We start from the raw sequence: 21,850 nt of genomic DNA on the forward strand, positions 1-21,850 counted from the left end.
GTGCTGCCCCCTCCGAGGGGCAACCGCTGGGGCCGTGCGGCGACTACAACTCTCAGCGGTCAGTGCGGCGGCAGGAGGCGCGCATAAGATGTTGTAGTGGGAGGAGGAGGAGAAGTATGAGAGCGGCCGCAGTGTGTGTGTGTGTGTGTGTGTGTGTGCGCGTGTGTGTGTGTGCTGCGATGTCCGCTGAGGGTTGTAGTCCAACAAATTCGATCAACAGGCCACAACTGCGCAGGCGCGGACGCGTTGGGTTCCCATTGTGACGTCATACGCGGGTGACGTAGAATGGCAGGCGTGGACGTCATACGCGGGTGACTGGTAAAGAGAGATAGAAAAATGATTTTTTAAACATTAAAAAAGTGATTATGAAAGATTAAAAAGTGGGATTTAAAAAAACAATTACATTCATTTGAATCCCAGGACAATGGTGAGTAAGGTGAGCCTAAATTTGTCGCGCTATCGTGTACCGTTTTGGCTGTGTAGAGGTCTTGGTATACACATAAACACATACACATATACACACAAACAAACCAAAAGTTATAGATAGATAGATAAATAGATAGATAGATAGATAGATAGATAGATAGATAGATAGATAGATAGATAGATAGATAGATAGATAGATAGATAGATAGATAGATAGATAGATAGATAGATAGATAGATAGATAGATAGATAGATAGATAGATAGATAGATAGATAGATAGATAGATAAACAGATATGAATGCAAAAGTACAGGTGTTGACTGAGTTTTGCATACGACTCAGCCTTGCAATATTTTTTAATTAATTGCTGCTTTAAACATATTTCCCATGGAAATACAGTTCAAATAGGTCCCCAAACAATTACATTCACACAGTGCAATACATTTGATAATTCCATTCCCTCTTACACTGCATTAAACTAGATGATTCACTGACATAGCACAATGATCCATAAGACCATAAGAAATAGGAGCAGAATAAGGCCATTCAGCCCATCGAGACTGCTCCGCCATTCGATCATGGCTGATTTATTTTTCCCTCTCAGCCACATTCTCCTGCCTTCTCCCCGTAACCTTTACACACTTGCCAAACTAGAACCTATCAATCTCTGTTTTAAAAATACCAAGTGACTTGTTCACCACATCTGTTTAGAGTCATAGTCAGTGTGGAAACTTCGGCCCAACTTGCCCACACCGTCCAACATGTCCTTCTACATTAGTCCCACCTGCCTGTGCTTGGCCCATATCCCTCTAAACCTGTCCTATCCGTGTACCAGTCCAATTGTCTCATAAATGTGATAGCACCTGCTTCAATTGCCTATCTCTGATAGCTCGTTCCATATACACACCACCCTGTGTGTAAAAGGTTACCCCTCAGGTTCCTATTAAATCTTATGTGGAATGAATTCCACAGATACACCATCCTCTGGGGAAAAAAAGATTCCTCCTCATTTCCATTCAAAAGGTACGTCCTTTTATTCCGAGAATATGCCCACTGGTCCTAGATTCTCCCACCACTGGAAACGTCCACTCCACATCCAATCTGTCCTGTCAATTGCACCACTGTGTGTGTCAAACTGAGTCCCACATATTACATTGGCTCAGTTACACACTGTATTATACTGAGTCAGTGTTTTCACACTTGGGAAGCTCACAACCCAAGGGTATGATCATTGAATTCGCCAATATTAAATAATACCCCCCGCCCCCTCTTTCCTGTGCCACCCCCACTCCCATTTCTCCCACTAATCCACCCCTATTTTTTCACCTCTCCCCCTCACTTGCACCTCTATCCCTCACATCCATCCAGGGACCCTATTGATCCTTCCAGGTGTGACTCGACAATGCTGGTCAGGAAGGCCAGCTCTGTCCTGGGTTGCCGGTGGTGGTGGGAGAGAGGAGGATGATGGCAAAGCTAACATGGCTGCTGGACAACGACTCCCACCCCATGCAGAACACTGTCACTGCACCGAGTAGCTCCTTCAGTGACAGACTCCTTCACCCCAAGTGCGTGAAGGAGAGATATAGGAGGTCCTTCCTTCCCGCTGCTGTGAGACTGCACAACCAGCACTGTTCCCAGCAGACAAGTCAACAATAACAGCGAAGAACACACAGAAAACAGATGATAATTTATGCGTCTTTTATCTATAATGAATGATCTCTTGCTCACTTGCTATCCACTTTTTGCTGCTGCAACACTGTAAATTTCCCCTGTGTGGGACGAATAAAGGAATATATTATATATTATAAGAGGGGGGAGAGAAAGCTTGAAAAGAGGTGGGATTGGGACAAAGCCTAGCAAGTGGAAGGGGGTGGGGGGGGGGGGGGGTTGTTTGGAGGATGGTTGGTCAAAGGCCAGAGATGAAAAGGCAAGAAGTGTGAGATAAGAAGATATGGATTGAAGTGGAATTAAATGTGGAGCCGGGGGGGGGGGGGGGGGGGGGGGGGGGGGGGGTGGAAGGAGGGGAGGGGGTATTTTTATTAAGTAAAAATGTGAAAAAACAGGAAATTGATATAAAATCCCACAGCAACTCAATAGTCTCTGATCTGAAAAAGAACAAACCTAATTTGCCATTGAACTTGTAATAAATTTGTTGAGATGCAATGTTGTTTTTGTGTTGTCTCTGAACCTACTTCCATCTTTTCTGTTGATTCAGGAGAATTTAAGAAGTGAATGGCACCTATGTCACAGGGAGTATGGAACGAGACGATACAGTTTTAGAAAAGAATGCGGTATAATAGGGAATTTATTTTTAATAGCCAGACCTGTGGCTCCCAAAATTTCCGACAGATGCCACACTTGGTGAAATTATATCTTCATGAATTCATCACCCCCTCTCCCGCTGCCTGGATTAAAGGGTGTTGACTATAAGGACAGGTTGGACAAACACAGATTGTTTTCTCTCCAGTGTCAGAGGTTGTGGGAAGACCAGATAGAAGTATACAAAATATAGCAGGTTTTTACATTTGTTCCCAGACCTCCTGTGAGTGAGTAGATCATTATAAGTAGATAGTTATTTTTTAAAGTTTATAAGTGATAGCAGCAGAATGAGGCCATTCGGCCCATCATTCTGTCATTCAATTATGGCTGAACTATCTTTCCATCTCAACCCAATTCTCCTGCCTGCTCCCCATAACCCCCTTACTAATCAAGAAGATGTCAATCTCCACTTCAAAAATACCCATTCACTTGGCCTCCACAGCCGTCTGTGGCAATGAATTCCACACGTTCACCACATTCTGACAAGAAATTTCTCCTCATCTCCTTTCTAAAGGCAATATCCTTTAATTCTGAGACTATGACCTCTGGTCCTAGACTCCCCCACTAGCAGAAATATCTTCTCTACATCCACTCTATCCAGGCCTCACTCTATTCACTAAGATATAGGGATATTGCAAGGAAAATTTTTGGGCCCTCCTGTTATTTATTGCATCCATTTTATAAGTTCATACGTTGTAGGGGCAGTATTAGGCCATTCGGCCCATCAAGCCATTCAATCATGGTTGATCCATCTTTCCCTCTCAACCCCATTCTCCTGCCTTCTCCCCATAACTCTTGACTCCTTTACTAATCCTATAAACCTCCACCTTAAAAAAATCCTTATGTTGATAAGTAGGAGCAGAATTAGGCCATTCGGCCTAAAATTAGTTAAAACCCCCAAGAATTGGTCTCAGTTTGAACTAAATACAATTTCTTACAGAGTTAGGTACAATGGCACCATGTGGTGTCGGAACTAACCAAAGATAATAGAGGCGCAAGATAGGCCACTCCTGCGAAATCACGTATAATGAAGTGTAGTACGCAATGGAGCGGAACATGTGCCATATTAGGAAGAAAAACCTGCCATCCATTATGCCTCTCACAGTGTAATCAGTGTTGTGGGGGAACAGTATGTGTGATGATACTGTAAAAATGCAGAGTATATTTCATCTATCAATTCACAGATTTTTGTTATTTTTCTTCTTTAATGTTGTCCCCCTGCTTAATTCCACTGATTTTATTACTGTTTCTGCCCATTTCCCTCCCATTCTTCCTCCCCAGCCCCCTCTTTTGTGCAGTTTCCTTGTATTGCTCTAACACACACTATGCACAAATTTAACATTATATATATAATGGATCAGAAGCAACTTTGATTTAAAGCAACGCTCTATTTCTCTCTTTATCTTATTTTTGACATGTGTACATTAACCATAAAGGCGATTTGACCTTTATGGTTTATGTTTATGGTTTATATATATATATATACGTATATATATATATATACATACACATATATATATATATATCTCTAGTTTCTTTCTTGTGATTCCTCTAATTATTTGTTTGTTTACTCTCTCTCTCTCATTTTTATATATATATAAAAATATATCATCAGTCATGCACACATTTCTGAGCACATGGTTCTCCCTATCATGATCACTGTTCTCTCACATACATTTTATTCGGTCCTACCCAAACACATTCACAATCAGTGACATCAAACTTAATTCCAGAAATCCAAATATTGTGAATAAAATAACTATGAACACGTGTCAAGATATTTTTTCATTCTATATCAGTGTAATAAAATGTAATGCATACATACCTACACTGATACAGAAATGCTAGCTTTAGACATGAATAATGTACATTGCTACCATAGTTTAGTTTTGAATTTAACATATAATTGAGGGGGTTGGTGCAATATAGTGCTCCAACCGTCACGTTTGTGAAAAATGAGTTACATGCATTAACACGATCCTTACCCACTACCCTACAACCTGTAAAAATGTCATATTTAAATTCAACCGATAAGTTGGTCATATAACATAGGCACCTTCTTGTTTTTTTGTAATTTATGGATTTTTCAAATGTGAATATCTCATAACGACACATTTGTGGGTTAGCAGTATATTGCACTAGCCTTCTCAATTTTAAATCATTCAAAATTGAACTTCATAAATAAGGATAACACTTTATATTTCTGTCATTCATTGTAAAATTTACATCATTTTGTATGTACGATATACAGGGTTGCTCTGTTTCGCATATCGGCTAACCAATGAAAAGATCAGGTCCTGATTTATACCAGCTCTTCACCTCCCTCCCCCCCCCCCCCCCCCCCCCCCCCCTCTTGCCTGGAGAAGGTTCCCAACCTGAAACATCACCCATCCTTTTTCTCCCAGAGATGCTGCCTGACCCGGTGATGTACTCCACCACTGTGTCCATTTGAATTGGATTCATGCTTCTGTACCACGTCAAGCAGCATTGATCATTTTAGTGGCTGTCAAGGGTTTTTAATTAATCAGTTCACCAATTCAAATTTTCTTGGCTCCAAGTATAAAGTTAAATGTCTTTTCAATTATATTGTGGATACAGTAGAGTTCTATTGTTTGCAAATGCCTAATCTCTGCTTCCATGACTTTTTAAAATGTAGGACAAACAAAAAAAAGACACAGCTCGTGGAGGAGAAATTAAAATTAACAGAGAAAGCAAAGAACAGTTCATTAAATATAAGAAAATAACTGCAGATGCTGGTACAAATCGAAGGTGTTTATTCACAAAATGTTAGAGTAACTCAGCAGGTCAGGCAGCATCTCAGGAGAGAGGAATGGGTGACGTTTTGGGTCAAGACCCTTCTTCAGACTGATTTCAGGGGGCGGGACAAAGGAAGGATTATAGGTGGAGACAGGAAGATAGAGGGAGATCTGGGAAGAGGGAGGGGAAGAGAGGGACAGAGGAACTATCTAAAGTTGGAGAAGTCGATGTTCATGCCGCTGGGCTGCAAGCTGCCCAGACAAAATATGAGGTGCTGTTCCTCCAATTTCCGGTGGGCCTCACTATGGCACTGGAGGAGGCCCATGACAGAAAGGTCAGACTGGGAATGGGAGGGGGAGTTGAAGTGCTCGGCCACCGGGAGATCAGTTTGGCCAACGCGGACCGATCATATTCATTAAATATGATCAATTGGCCTGATACAGAGTGGATCTCTAGTGTAAATATTCAATCAGTAACATCCAAAGTTTAAAGATCACAAAGCAGCAACTCCTCAAGAACTAGTTATAAATGTCAACTGTCAACTTATCCAAGAAGTTGAACAAAAATAATTGTTTGCAAACATTTTATATACGAAGAAATCGGAGTTATGAATACTGCCCAGTCTAGCACACAGTCTGCTCACGAAAATGGCGCTGAAATTTACCCATGACCGACTACGGTTTTTAGGGTCGAGTGGTCCATCTTGCTCCTCTGGTATCTTTGGAACAAACACGCTGCCGGTGCTGTAAAATACAGCCCTCTGGTGTTCGATACAGAAAACTGCAACAATCGACGCATTGGCACAACACCACCATCTGGTGTCGATGTGAGCAAACTACAACAGCCCAATCTTAGCTACAACATTATCAGCTGGCGTCGGCTCTCGGAAACTACAATCGCCAACGTGATATGCAGTCAAGCCTTTGCATAAGGCTTGAAAAAGACATTTCAGAGGCAGATGGAAATTTCAAAAGGACTGGACAAGCTCCACAACATTGCTTTTGGCAACACATAGACAGGCAAAGAAGCTGACTGTGCAGGAAGAAACGGCAAGTGCTGGTTGACACCGATGATAGACGCAAAATTCTCAATTCGCTCTGAAGAAGGGTCTCGAATCGAAACGAGATTCCGTGTCTCCAGAAATGCTGCCTGACACTCTGAGTTTCTCCAGCTTTTGTGTCAATTAAAGAACCTCTAATTAACTTGTTCCCTTATTCTCAATGCACTTCACTAATTTTCACTCTCCAATTAACTGTTTTCACTATTCCTCCACTGTTGCTCCCTTTAATATTTTTTCAATATTTTTTAATCGATCTTCCCATGACACATGAATTACCAGGTCAGTAAACAAAACAGCTTCATGATTGCTCTAAGTAATTAAAACATTTTTTAAAGGTGTGTTAAAATATATAAAACGATGAGAGGCATAGATAGGACAGTCAGACCCTTTTTAACCAGGATGAAATAAAATCAAAGTCAAGCGGGCATGGCTTTAAGGTGAAAGGGGCAAAGTTTAAAGAAGATATAGGGCAAGTTTTATTTTACACTGTGGGTGGTGGGTGCCTGAAATGCACTGTTCGGGCAGTCACCCGAGGCGTCTTCCGCTTCATCTGGGGGTCGAGGATGGACCGGGTGCGATGGGCCACAATGCACAAGTCGGCAGACAATGGGGGTAAAAGCATGCTCAATGTCGCCCTCATCCTTATGGCCACCTTCATGTGTGGCTGCATCAGGTGGTGCGTAGAGCCAAGGCACGTGGGCACCAAGTGTCACTGCCTGCTGAGGTTCTACCTGTCCCCGTGTTGCGAAGGATGGGCCTGGCGCAGATGCCATGCAATGTGCCAGTCAGTTGGACATTGCCGCACCATCTGTCATTTGTGGAAAGGTTCTTCTGGAACAACACTTTTGACCACAAGTCCTTCGGGCAGGGGTCAGCACGGAACATCCCGCAGGCAATGCATGGAAATTCCTCCATGGATCCTGTGGCATGGTTCCCAGAGCAGAATTCCCAGCTTGTCTGGCAAAATGCTTTATCGCCAGAACTCACCAACAAGCACCAAGACCTGGCTTGGCTGGCGGTCCTCCCAGTCAGATCCTTCCTGCACCACTGGAACCTCACTAACAGTGCACGCTGCCCTCGGGACGGCTGCTATAGAGAGACGGTTGCCCACCTCTTCACAGAGTGCGGATTTGCCAAGACAGTCTGGAGAGGTTTATTCCAAACAGCTCCGTCACAGAGGACTCTGTGATTTACAGACTGTTCCCAGGGCCACATTCAAAGACTGACATCGAGTGCTGCTGGAAGGTCATCAACTCGGTGAAAGACGCTCTTTGGTCTGCCCGAGCTTTGTTGACCATCCAGCGGAGCGAGATGTCCATCGGGGAATGTTGCCGACTGGCCCGCTGCAGACTGCAGGAGTACGTGCTGAGGGACGCACTGAAGCCTGGTGCAGTCAACGCTAAGGCTCTGTGGGGGAGGGCCACAGTCTAGGGTCCTTCCGCTGCTGGACATGGGGGGCAGGGTGTGGTGGAGACGCTTCTCAAAATAAGGGAAGGGATTCCATGCCAGTGGGCCACATGAGTGGCAAGGGGGGAAAATTTATGTAATTGGTGTATTGAATGTATGTATTGAAGGTATGTATAGCCTCTGAGAATGTCGGATGGAGGTTTGGAAGGAACATGTTTTGTATATATTTATTTCTTGAATAAAGTATTTTTTGATTAAAAAAAAGTGGTTCCAGTCATCTCTGTGGAGGGAATGGCCAGACGGCATTTCGGGTTGGGACCCTTCAGACTGATTTAGATTGGATCAGTCTCTCCACAGAAGCTACCTGACCCACTGAGTTCATCCAGAACTTTGTGTTTTGCTCAGGACTCCAGCATCTGCAGTCTCTTTCACGGTCATTAGTACCAAATGACTGTTAAAAATGTGGTATGTGGAATAATTAATAAAAGCAAATGAAATTGCCTGTAGAGTAATATGCACAAAATCTGAATGCAAGTACAAAGCTTTTTCAGTCAGAGAGTTGTAAATCTGTGGAATTCTCTGCCTCAGAAGGCAGTGGAGGCCTATTCTCTGAATGCTTTCAAGAGAGAGCTAGATAGAGCTCTTAAGGATAGCGGAGTCAGGGGGTATGGGGAGAAGGCAGGAACGGGGTACTGATTAAGTATGATCAGCCGTGATCACATTGAATGGTGGTGTTGGCTCGAAGGGCCGAATGGCCTACTCCTGCACCTATTGTCCCAGCCTCAACTACCTCATTGGGCAGCTTGTTCCATACACACACCACCCTTTTTGTGAAAAGGTTACCCCTCAGATTCCTATTGAATCTTTTCCGCTTCACCTTAAACCTATGTCTTCTGGTCCTCGATTCCCCTACTCTGGGCAAGAAACTCTGTGCATCTACCCAATCTTTTCCGCTCATGATTTTGTACACCTCCATAAGATCACCTCTCATCCTCCTGTGCTGCAATGAATAGAGTCCCAGCCTACTCAACCTCTCCATCCAGCTCAGACCCTCTAGTCCTGGCAACATCCTCGTAAAGCTTCTCTGCACCCTTTCCAGTTTGACAACATATTTCATGGGGTCCCACAGACACACTGACCCTCACTGGGGGACAGTGCTATAAACAATGGTGACGGATCCACACCCGTTGATACTGTGATTTGGGTCTGATGAGTTGCTAATTCTCAAGACTCCACATTTGCAGATATTAAAATACACACCTGTGCTCCTAACCAAAAATGTGATATACTACACAAAACGTACAAATGTTGGAATATTGAGCAAAGCACAAGATACTAGAGGGTCTGCTACATCTGTGGAGGGAATGATCAGACAACGTTTCAGGTCGAGACCTTTCTTCAGACTGAAGAAGTATTGCTAATTTTCTCAAAATGCTGGAATAACTCAGCGGGACAGACAGCATCTCCAGATAGAAAGAATGGGTGACGTTTCAGGTCTGAAGAAGGGTCTCAACCCGAAATATTCTCTTTCCAGAGATGCTGCCTGACCCGCTAAGTTACTCCAACATTTTGTGTCTATTTTCGGTGTAAACCAGCATCTGCACATTGCTAATTTACACTTGAAATTAATGATTGCCAGCTGAAGCGGGTCGAGGCAAAGTTATTTCCTTTGGTTGTGACTTTCATTTCGTCCGTACGACAATGTTGACTCATAGATTGTGCTGATCTCTGTAACCTTTATCTACTCTGGTGAGGTAAAGTCAGAGTTTTGATGCATTGTTGGAATGGCATGGTAGAGCTACTGCCTTACAGCACTTCTTTGCGCCTGCGCTGCCCTAGCAGCTGCGGCGTACCTGTAGTCCGTCTGTCTTTGTGTTTTTATGTTGTTTTTTTGTCTTGATTGTACTGTAAATGTGATGTCGTTTTTTTAGGGTTGTGTACTATGGGGGGGGGGAACTGTAAATGTAAATGTAAAGTTGTCTCTTCCGAACGGAGACGCGACCTTTTCTTCTGGGTCGTGTCTCCGTTCCTGCTGCGGCCTACCATCGGCCATGCATCTGGAGCTGGCGGCCTCCACCTGGGACTCGCCTGTGGAGGCTCCGGCCAGGGGGAACTTGGAAGCTCGCGACCCCCTGGGTGGTGGCCGACATTGGGAGCTCCGGCAACGGCCCGCCGCGGACTTTTCACCGTCCGGCGCGGCCTGAAATAGGCCGTGGGATTTTCTCTGCCCGGCGGGGGCTTCAATTTTGGGAGCCCCGACCGCCCCGCTGTGCAGCGGCAGCGTCTTTGCCCGCCCCGGATCGCGGGGCTTCGGTCGGCCCACCGCGGACCTTTCACCGTCCGGCGCGGCCTGGAACGTGGCACCTTCAACAGCCTGACCGCGGGAGAAGACGGCAGGGGAAGAGAAAAGACATTCTGGCCTTCCATCACAGTGAGGAGGTGACTGGAGGAGACTCACTGTGATGGATGTTTCTTTTTGTTTGATTGTGTGTGTTATTGCTTATTTTTATTGCTCCTGTTGTTGGACTGTGGGTAATCTTTCATTTCCCTACACATTTATGTGTATGTGACAAATAAACTTGACTTGACTTGACCAGACACCCGGCTCAATCCTGACCACAGGAACCTAACTTTTTTTCTCGTTTATTATATTGTTCGCAGAGTACTATGTTCACACATTCTGCTGTGCTGCTGCAAGTAAGAATTTCATTGTTCTGTCTGGGACATCCATCCATCCATCCATCCATCCATCTCTCTCTTTCTCATCTTGTCTATGTATATCTAAGATTTAGTTGATTGAAGTACAGCCAAAACGTTACACGATAGCGCCACTTACGTTTTCATTAATAACTGCAATTGTCTTTAGGTTATTTTAAAGAACAAACGTGAATATCCCATGTTACAATGGGAAGCCAACGAGGAACCATCGGGTCCACTTGGTCTATCTTGTATGACAATAAAACACTCGTGACTCTTGTGTGCAGGAAGGAGCTGCAGATGCTGGTTTAAACCGAAGCTAGACACAAAAACCTGGAGTAACACAACGGGACAGGCGGCATCTTTGGGCAGACGGAATAGGTGATTTTTCGAGTCGGGACCCTTCTTCAGACTGAGAATCATAGGAGAGGGAAACGAGAGATATAGAAATATAGAAGCATAGAAAAAATAGAACAATAAGTGCAGGAGTAGGCAATTCGACCCTTCGAACTAACAGCACCATTCAATATGATCATGGTTGATCATCTAAAATCAGTGAACCGTTCCTGCTTTTCTCCATATCCATTGATTCCATTAGGCCTAAGAGCTAAATCTACCTCTCTTTTGAAAACATCCAGTGAATTGGCCACCACTGCCTTCTGTGGCAGAGAATTCCACCGATTCACAACTCTCTGGGTAAAAAAGTTTTTCCGCATCTCAGTCACAAAATGGCCTACCCTTTATTCTTAAACTGTGGTCCCTGGTTCTGAACTTCCCCAACATTGGCAACATTTTTCCTGCATCTAGCCTGTCCAATCTTTTAAGTATTCTATATGTTTCTATCAGATCCCCTCCCATCCTAAATTCCCATGAATACAAGCCCAGTCGACCCATTCTTTCATCAATATGTCAGTCCCGCCATCCTGGGAATTAACCTGGTGAACCTACGATGCACTCCCTCAATAGCAATAACTAGACCAAGTGGACCCGTTGGGCCAAACCTCTCCTGCGTTAGTGCAGCACCCTCTCCTCCCCCCTCTCCCATCCTCTTCCCCTTTTTGACCAAGTTGAGGAGATTTAGTTGCTCAATCTCCTTTTTAAATGACTGATCATCGGGGGCGGCACATGTGTTGGGTGGTAACATATTCCATTCCCTTATGGTCCTAGGGTAAAGGGGACCCTCCCTTCTCCCTCCTCCCTCCTCCCCTCCCTTCCCCTCCCCCTTCCTCTCCCTCCCACTCCAATCCCCTCAACCCCCCTTATCCTCCCTCCCTCCCCTCCCCCCCCTCCCCCTCCTTACCTTCCTCCTCCCCCTCCCTACCTTCCCCTCCCCTTCCTCTCCCCCACTCCAATCCCCTCAACCCCCCTTATCCTCCCTCCCTCCCCTCCCCCCTCCCTACCTTCCTCCTCCCCCTCCCTACCTTCCCTTCCCCCTCCCTACCTTCCCCTTCCTCTCCCCCACTCCAATCCCCTCAACCCCCCTTATCGTCCCTCCCTTCCCCCTCCCTACCTTCCCCTTCCCCCCGTTCGCCTCCCCCTTCCTCTCCCCCACATCCCCTCCCCCTTTCCCCCCTTCCACTCCATTCCCCTCAACCCCCCCCTTATCCTCCCTCCCTCCCTCCCCATCCCTGCCTTCCCTCGCCCCTTCCTCTCCCCCCCCCACTCCAATCCCCTCAACCCCCCTTATCCTCCCTCCCTCCCCCCTCCGGATTTAAACAGTAAAATGTGAATAACTTTAAAAATATAACACCAATTTCAATGATACCTCTTCCGTTAGCACCAAAGTTACAACGTTGAGGCAGGCGGGCCTAAAATTATCGCGCTATCGATGTATCGTTTTGGCTGTAGTTCAGGAACAAACAAATTAGAGTTTTAGTATAAAGACTAGTGGGCCCGTCCTCGTAGGGTTTCCATTGCGACCTGGGGAAATCGATTTTTTCCCTCTAAAATAAATTGTCTGTTAAAAAAAAAATCTCAATGGGGGGGGGGGGGGGTTGGGTGGATGAGGAGGGGGGAATGGGGTGGGGGAGACACTGACACCGTCCTGCCAGCGGCCATGTAATTTCTCCTTCACTGTGGTGCCGTGCTCCCCCAGGGGAGGGGGAGCGCAATTAAAGGCGGTACAGGGAAGGGGAGAGGGTGTGACCGAGGAGCCCTGGACCCAAAGCCTCTCCTGTATTGGTGCAGCACCCTCAACCCCCTACTCAATCCCCCTTATTCCCCCCCCTCCCTACCCCCACTCTCCCATCTTCCCCGACTCCCCCAGTCCCCCTTTTCCCCCAACAACACCCCACTCCCCCCAGTCCCACTCTCCCTCCCACCTACACTCTCTGCTCCTCCCACCCTCTCCCCACTCTCTCCTCCCCTCCCCCCTTTCCCCACCACCCCCTTTCCCCCACGCTCTCCTCCCCCCACCCCCCCATTCTCTCCTCCCTCAGCCCCACTCTCACTATCCCCAGCCCCCCTCTCTCCTCCCCCACCCCCGTTTCCCCCACTCTCTCCTCCCCCCACCCCCTGTTCCCCCACTCTCGCCTCCCCCCACCCCCCATATTCTCTCCTCCCCCAACCCCTCTCTCCCCCAGCCCCAATCTCACTCTCCCCCACCCCCTCTCTCCTCCACCCCTCCTCACCCACCCCGCCTCCCCCACTCTCTCCTCCCCCACCCTAATCCCCCTCCCACCCCTACCCTCCACCCACTCTCCCCACCCGCATTCTCACTGTCCCCCTCCCTCCCACCCCCTCTTCCCCACCCCCACTCTCTCCTGACCCCCGTCGCACTTTCCCCCTACCCCCCACCACCAACCCTCTTCCCCACACACCCCCTCTCTCCTCCCCCACCCTCCCCCTCTCTCCTCCCCCACCCTCCCCCTCTCTCCTCCCCCACCCTCCCCCTCTCTCCCCCCCCCCACCCTCCCCCTCTCTCCCCCCCCCCCACCCTCCCCCTCTCTCCCCCCCGACCCTCCCCCTCTCTCCCCCACCCTCCCCCTCCTTTCACTCTCACTGTCCCCTTCCCCCCCCGCCACCTTCCCCCCTTCCCTCCCAGCCCCACTTTCTCCACCCCTCACCACCATCCCCCTTCCCCCCAGCTGTCCCCCTCCCCAGTCCCACCCACCCTCCCACCCCCACTCTCTGCTCCTCCCAACCTCCATCAACCCCCCACTCTTCCCTGACCCCCACTGTCCCCCTTCCCCCCCCACCACCAACCCCTTCCCCTGCTGTTCCCTTCCCCCCACCACCCCCACTCTCTTCCCACCAACACCACCCCCTTCCCCCCACATCGCTCTCTCCTCCCCCTTTCACTCACTGTCCCCTCCCCCCCAATCTTCCCTGACCGTCACTTTCCCCCTCCCCCCATCCTCTTCCCCCCCACCACCACCCCCCCACTGTCCCTCTCCCCAGTCCCAGTCCCACTCCCTCCGACCCCCACTCTCTGCTCCTCCCACACTCCCTCTCCCCGCCAATCTCTCCTCCACTCCCCCCACCCCTCTCCTCCCCCAGTCCCACTCTAACTCTGCCCCATCCCCCTCTCTCCTCCCCACCCCTCTCCCCACCTTCACCCCCACCCTCCCCTCCCCCACCTTCACCCCCATCCTCCCCGCCCCCATTCTCTCCTCCCGCAGCCCCACTCTCACTCTCCCCCATCCCCGTCTCCTCCACCCCACCTGTCTCCTCCCCTCACCTTCAACCCCACCCACCCACACTCGCCACACCCCATTCTCACTGTCTCCCACCCACTGTCCCCCTCTCGTCCCCCCACCACCACCCCCTTCTCCCCACTCTCCTCCCTCACCCCCTCCCTCCTCCTCCCCCTTTCACTCTCTCTGTCCCCTTCCCCCACCCACCTTCTCCCCTTTCCCTCCCCCACTCTTGCCCTCCCCCCCACCCCCGCTCCTTTTTCCCCCAACCACCCCCACACCCCCGCTGTCCCACTCTCCCCTTCGCCCCACTCCCTCCTCACCTACTCTCACTCTCACCCCCCTTTCCCCACCACCCCCTTTCCCCCACTCTCTCCTCCCCCCACTCTCTCCTCCCCCCACCCCCTCCTACCCCCACCCTTTCCTCCACCCACTCGGCCCCCACGTCCACTTCCCTCCGTGGGGCCGTTGGCGGCGAAAGACACTTACCGAACGTGCAGGGAGGAGGAGGGAGCTCCGGACTACTCGAGTCGGGCAGCGGCGGAGGTGGGACTACTCGAGTCGGGCAGCGGCGGAGGTGGGACTACTCGAGTCGGGCAGCGGCGGAGGTGGGACTACTCGAGTCGGGCAGCGGCGGAGGTGGGACTACTCGAGTCGGGCAGCGGCGGGTCTGGGAGCGTCGGGAGGGGAGAGAGGAGAGAGGCGCGGCGGGAGGCGCGCACCAGATGGCGGAGCGTGAGGAGGCCGCCATCTTTGTGAAGTCGCGACGGTGCCGTCGGTGGCAGCGGCCCTCGTCGACGCCGCCATCGGTGGAAGCGGCCGCTGAAGGAGGTGAAGAAGCTGCCCTCTGCGCTGCGGCCTGTGTGCGGTAACGGTGCTGGGCCCGGGCGGGAGGGGGGACTCCGTGGCGTGGGTTGAAGGGACGGATGAGCGGACCGTCCCTCCTGTTCGGGAGTGTCCCCCGGGTGTGGGAGAGGGGGGAGAGTGAGGAGAGGGGGGAGAGTGAGGAGAGGGGGGAGAGTGAGGAGAGGGGGGAGAGTGAGGAGAGGGGAGGCGGTGATTTCGGGCGGTCGGCTCCGCTAACGGCGTCCATCTTGTTTGTGCGAGTGAGGCCGTGTCGTGCGTGGTGACGTCAGGCGCACAGCACTTGGAAAAAATCTGTTTAGAAATGAGAGTTTTAAAGTTTAAAATGTCTGCAACTTAAAAGATATTCGACTAATTTAAATAAAACTTGTTATAAACAGTCGCGTGGACAGTGGTAATTAAGGTGGCGCTAACATTGTGGCGCTGTGGTTTACCGTGTGAAAGGTGTTGCTGTTTTGCAAGGACTGTGTTTCCAGAACCTGTTGGATTATTAGTACAATCTGATATCCTGCTCCACAACTTCAGGTCCACCCACAACGTTGAAGCGCTCCAGGCTTCTGAAACCAAGGTTCAGTCAGCGCCGCGTCTGCAACTAACATGCGGGATTACGATGAAATAACAGCCTTCCTGGGGGAATGGGGACCGGCTCAGAAACTCGTCTTCCTGCTCTTGACTGTCAGCGTTATTCCCAACGGTTTCGCCGGTCTAAGCATCATCTTCGTCGGGGATATCCCAGCGCATCGCTGTTTGATTCCCGGGAATCTCAACCTCAGCCAAGCCTGGATAAACAGAACCATCCCACTGGTGCCAGGAACCCAAGACCAGTACAGACAATGCAGTCGCTACCGCTTGGATGTGATCAGGAACCTCTCGGATGTGTTTCCAGACCCAGATCTCCTCAACGTGTCCGGGATCGAAGAGGAGCCGTGTTTGGATGGATGGGAGTACAGTCAGGACCAGTACACCTCCACCATCGTCTCCGAGGTTTGTTTGAGGGCAGCGTGCCCGTGCTGATACCGCTAGTAATCACCCCCGAGCGAGGAACAAAGTGCTGGAGGAAGCCTGAAGAAAGGTCCCCACCCGAAACGTCCCCTGCCCGTGTCCTGCAGAGATGCTGCCTGACCCCCTGAGTCACTCCAGCACTTTGTGTCTTTCCCCTTGGTAAACCACTTTCTGCAGTTCTTTATTTCTACTTTCTTTTCTGGAGGATCTCAGCAGGGAGAGAGCTGGCAGAAGGAGGTGAGGGGAAGGAGTGGGACAAGAATGGGGAGCACAAAGTGCTGGAGTGACTCAGCGGGTCAGGCAGTATTTCTGGAGAACATGGATAATGCGACAATTTGGGTCGGGACCCTTCATTCAGACTATTTGCAAGAGTGGGTGGAAAACTGGAGGTTTTGTAGTTGTGCTCTTTCTCTTGACTCCAGGTGGAATTCAGCGATGCAGCATGTTTGTTGGAAATGTTCAGGCTTCCACGAGAGTAATTGTAGCAATTGACTCACGGTAGTGCAGCCGTAGAGTTGCTGCCTTCCAGTGCCAGTAACCTGGGTTCGATCCTGACTACGGACGCTGTCTGTACGGAGTCCGCGTGACCGCGTGGGCTTTCTCCGGGTGCTCCGGTTTCTTCCCATATTCCAAAGACGTACAGGTTATCTAGGTTAATTGGCTGAGGTAAAATTGTAAATCGTCCTTAGTGTGTAGGATAGTGCTAGTGTGCGGGGTGATCGCTGGTCGGTGTGGACTCGGTGGGCCGAAGGGCCTGATACTGTGCTGTGTCTCTAAACTAATCTAAACTAAACATATTTTCTTCATGTTTATTTTCTACTTTGTATTGAAATACGATTATGCATTCATCCTACATTTTATTTTGTTGGCGCGTTGGCATATTTAACTTTGCTGTAGTATTTTTGCATACATTTGACAGCATCGTGAACATCGATGCCACAGAGGTGGCATCCTGCCTGCATTGATTACAATTTACTTGTGGCCAGGCTAGACAACGTCCTCCATCTATGGTAGTCCCATTCGCCTGTGCTTTGTCCATATCTCTTGAAACCTTTCCTATCCATTTACCTGTCCAAGTGTCTTTTAAATACTTTATAGTATCTACCTCCTCTGACAGCTCGTTTCATGTACCCAACACCCTCTAAGTGAAAAAGGTTGCTCCTCAGGTTCATATTCATTCTTGTCCCTCTCATCTTAAACCTATGTCCTCTTAATTTTGATTCCCATCACTAGTTTTGTTTAGTTATTTATTAATTATTATTTAATTATTAAAGAGGTAATAACAACGCATTGGATAGTGGTAAAAGGATTGGTCCAAGTCAGCATGGATTTATGAAGGGGGAATCCTGCTTGACTAATTTCTGGAATGTTTTGAGGATGTGACAAGTAAAATGGATGAAGGAGAGCCAGTGGATGTAGTGGATCTTGACTTTCAGAAAGCCTTTGATAAGAGCCCACACGGGAGGTTGGTAAGCAAAATTAGAGCACATGGTATTGGGAGGTAGGGTATTGACATGGATAGAGAATTGGTTGGCAGACAGGAAACAAAGAGTTGGAATAAATAGGTCCTTTTCAGAATGGCAGGCAGTGGAGAGTGGAGTGCCGCAAGTTTGCGGATGACACAAAGCCGGGTGGCAGTGTGAACTGCGAAGAGAATGTTAGGAAGTTGCAGGGTGAGTTGGACAGGTTGAGTGAGTGGGCAGATGCATTGCAGATGCAGTTTAATGTAGATAAATGTGAGGTTATCCACTTTGGCGGCAAAAATAAGGAGGCAGATTATTATCTCAATGGTGTCAGATTAGATAAAGGGGATGTGCAACGAGACCTTCGTGTCCGTGTACACCAGTCACTGAAAGTAAGCCTGCAGGTACAGCAGGCAGTGAAGAAAGTTAATGGCACGTTGGCCTTCATAACGAGAGGATATGAGTACAGGAACAAAGAAGTCTTTCTGCAATTCTATAGAGCCCTGGTGAGAGCACATCTGGAGTATTGTGTGCAGTTTTGGTCTCCTAATTTGAGGAAGGACATCCTTGCTTTTGAGGCAGTGCAGCGTAGGTTCACAAAGTTAATCCCTGGGATGGAGGGACTGTCATATGAGGAAAGATTGGAAAGACTAGGCTTGTATTCACTGGAGTTTAGAAGGATGAGGGGGGATCTTATAGAGACGTATAAAATCATAAAAGGACTAGACAAGCTAGATGCAGGAAAAATGTTCCCAATGTTGGGAGAGTCCAGAACCAGGGGACACAGTCTAAGAATAAAGGGGAGGCCATTTAAAACTGGGGTGAGAAGAACCTTTTTCACCCAGAGAGCTGTGAATTTGTGGAATTCTCTGCCACAGAGGGCAGTGGAGGGCAATTCACTGGATGGATTTAAAAGAGAGTTAGATAGAGCTCTAGGGGCTAGTGGAATCAAGGGATATGGGGAGAAGGCAGGCACAGGTTACTGATTGTAGATGATCAGCCATGGCTCGAAGGGCTGAATGGCCTTCTCCTGCACCTATTTTCTATGTTTCTATATTGTCACGTATACCGAGGTACAGTGAAATTTTGTTGTTGTGTTATATTCCTTCAGCAAAAAGACTATATTTGATTACAATCAAACCGTCCACAGTGTACAGATACAGGATAACGGGAATAACGTTTGGTGCAAGATAAAGCCCAGTAAAGTGCGATTGAAGATAGTCTGCGGATCTCCAATGAAGTAGAATTTAGGTTAGGACTGTTCTCTGGTTGGTGATCCTAGGTAAAAGCACCATATCAATCCCCCCACGATTCTGTAAACTTCAATATGATCACCCCTCAGCCTCCTGCGCTCCAAGGAATAAAGTCCTTTTTCTTCTTACTTCTTAAGCCCTTTGCTCCTCTAGGGAGCATAGGCCAGTGACAAATGCCCTCCATCTCACTCGGTTGTTGGCGGTTCTTTCGAGATCTCCCCAGTTGAGCCCTCTCCCAGACATTTCTGCCTGGACAACTCTTCTCCAGCTGTTCTAGGCGACCTCTTTTCCTTTTTCCTTGGGGGTTCCATTTCAGGGCTTGCCAGATGATGTTTGTGGCAGGTTTTCTGAGGGTGTGTCCAATCCAGCTCCATTTTCTCCTTCGAATTTGTAAGCCAATGGGATCCTGGCTTATTCTTTTCCCCGGGTCCATATTGCTTGCTTAGTCTCTCCACCAGACGTTTAGTATTCTCCTGAGGCAGGTGTTAATGAATGTTTGCAGCCTGTTTGTTGTGTGATTTGTTGTTTTCCATGTCTCTGATCCATACTGCATCACCTGCTTCACATTTGAGATAAAGATGCATATTTTGGTCTTGATTGAGATGTGTTATGAGCTCCAGATGTTTCTGACCATAAAAAACACCCTAGCCTTATTGATGAGCTGAAACAAAATTTGGGTTACCCATCTCTAGCAATAGAGAGTGAGAGATTCAAACTGAAGAACCGTGTGGATATGGGAGGTATCACAGGTAACACTGACAAGCCCACAACCAGAGAGCAGTCCTGAACTACTAACTACCTGTTTGGTGACCCTCAGACTATCTTTGATTGGACTTTGCTAGCTGCAACTTGCACTAAATGTTATTTCCTTATCATGTATCTATATACTGTAAATGGATCGATTGTAATCGTGCATTGTCTTTCTGCATGCAACGAAAGTTTTTCACCGTAGCTCGGTACATGTGACAATAAACTAAACTGAAAAACATTGTTGCAGTCAATTTTATAGGTAATGAACAGGTATGAATGAAAAAGTACAGGTGTTGACTGAGATTTGCATATGACTTAGCCTTGCAATATTTTTTAATTAATTGCTGCTTTAACAATATTTCCCATGGAAATACAGTTCAAATAGGCCCCCAAACAATTACATTCACACAATGCAATACAATGTGATAATCCCATTCCCTCTCATTATACTAGATGATTTACTGACATAGAAACATAGAAAATAGGTGCAGGAGGAGGCCATTCAGCCCTAAGAGCCAGCACCGCCATTCATTGTGATCATGGTTGATCATCCACAATCAGTTACCCGTGCCTGCCTTCTCCCCATATCCCTTGATTCCACTAGCCCCGAGAGCTCTATCTGACTCTCTCTTAAATCCATCCAGTGATTTGGCTTCCAATGCCATCTGTGGCAGAGAATTCCACAAATTCACAACTCTCTGGGTGAAAAAGTTATTTCTCACCTCAGTTTTAAATGGCCTCCCCTTTATTCTAAGACTATGGCACTTGGTTCTGGACTCACCCAACAATGGGAACATTTTTCCTGCATCTAGCTTGTCCAGTCCTTTTATAATTTTATATGTCTGTGTAAGATCCCCTCTCATCCTTCTAAACTCCAGTGAATACAAGCCTAGTCTTTTCAATCTTTCCTTATATGACAGTCCCACCATCCCAGGGACCAATCTCGTGAACCTACGCTGCACTGCCTCAATTACAAGGATGTCTTTCCTCAAATTAGGAGACCAAAACTGTACACAATACTCCAGATGTGGTCTTACCAGGGCCCTATACAATTGCAGAAGAACCTCTTTACTCCTATACTGAAATCCTTTTATTATGAAGGCCAACATGCCATTAGCTTTCTTCATTGCCTGCTGTACCTGCACGCCAACTTTCAGTAACTGGTGTACAAGGTCACCCAGGTCTCGCTGCACTTCCCCCCTTACCTAACCTGCCACCAAAGTGGATAACCTCACATTTATCTATATTATACTGCAACTGCCACACATCTGCCCACTCACTCAACCTGTCCAGGTCACCCTGCAACCTCCTAACATCCTTTTCGCAGTTTACACTGCTACCCAGCTTTGTGTCATCCGCAAACTTGCTAGTGTTACTTTTAATTCCTTCATCCAAATCATTAATATATATGGTAAACAGTTGCGGCCACAACACCGAGCCTTGAGGCACTGCACTGACAGTGCAATGATCCATAAAACCATAAGAAATAGGAGCAGAATAAGGCCATTCAGCCCATCGACACTGCTCCGCCATTCGATCATGGCTGATTTATTTTTCCCTCTCAACCACATTCTTCTGCCTTCTCCCCATAAACATTACACACTAGCTAAACTAGAACCTATCAATCTCTGTTTTAAAAATACCAAGTGACTTGTTCACCACATCTGTTTAGAATCATAGTCATACAACGTGGAAACTTCGGCCCAATTTGCCCACACCGACCAACATATCCTTCTACATTAGTCCCACCTGCCTGTGCTTGGCCCATATCCCTCTAAACCTGTCCTATCCATGTACCAGTCCACAAAAAGTTCCTCCTCATTTCTATTCAAAAGGTATGTCCTTTTATTCCGAGATTATGCCCTCTGGTCCTAGATTCTCCCACTACTGGAAACATCCTCTCCACATCCAATCTGTCCAGTCAATTGCACCACTGTGTGTGTCAAACTGAGTCCCACATATTACATTGGCTCAGTTACACACTGTATTACACTGAGTCAATGTTTTCACACTTGGGAAGCTCACAACCCAAGGGTATGATCATTGAATTCTCCAAGATTAAATAATACCCCCCCGCCCCCTCTTTCCTGTGCCACCCCCACTCCCAAATCTCCCACTAATCCACCCTTATTTTTTCACCTCTCCCCCTCACTTCCACCTCTATTCCTCCCATCCGTCCAGGGACCCTATTGATCCTTCCAGGTGTGACATAAGAGG

General features: G+C 48.0%; 1 protein-coding gene across 1 annotated transcript in view; it reads left to right on the forward strand.

Annotated features, from left to right (window-relative positions):
* Positions 1-15,762: 15,762 nt before the first annotated feature.
* The window catches only part of LOC144599977 (organic cation/carnitine transporter 2-like), a 55,722-nt gene continuing 49,634 nt past the window's right edge, over positions 15,763-21,850 (forward strand). Inside the window, exon 1 of the mRNA XM_078411258.1 lies at positions 15,763-16,149. Within this exon, the coding sequence (XP_078267384.1) occupies positions 15,763-16,149 (387 nt within the window). The remainder of the gene's footprint in view (positions 16,150-21,850) is intronic.

Source organism: Rhinoraja longicauda, chromosome 14 (genome assembly GCF_053455715.1).
Source record: "Rhinoraja longicauda isolate Sanriku21f chromosome 14, sRhiLon1.1, whole genome shotgun sequence".
NCBI classification, from domain to species: Eukaryota; Metazoa; Chordata; class Chondrichthyes; order Rajiformes; family Arhynchobatidae; genus Rhinoraja; species Rhinoraja longicauda.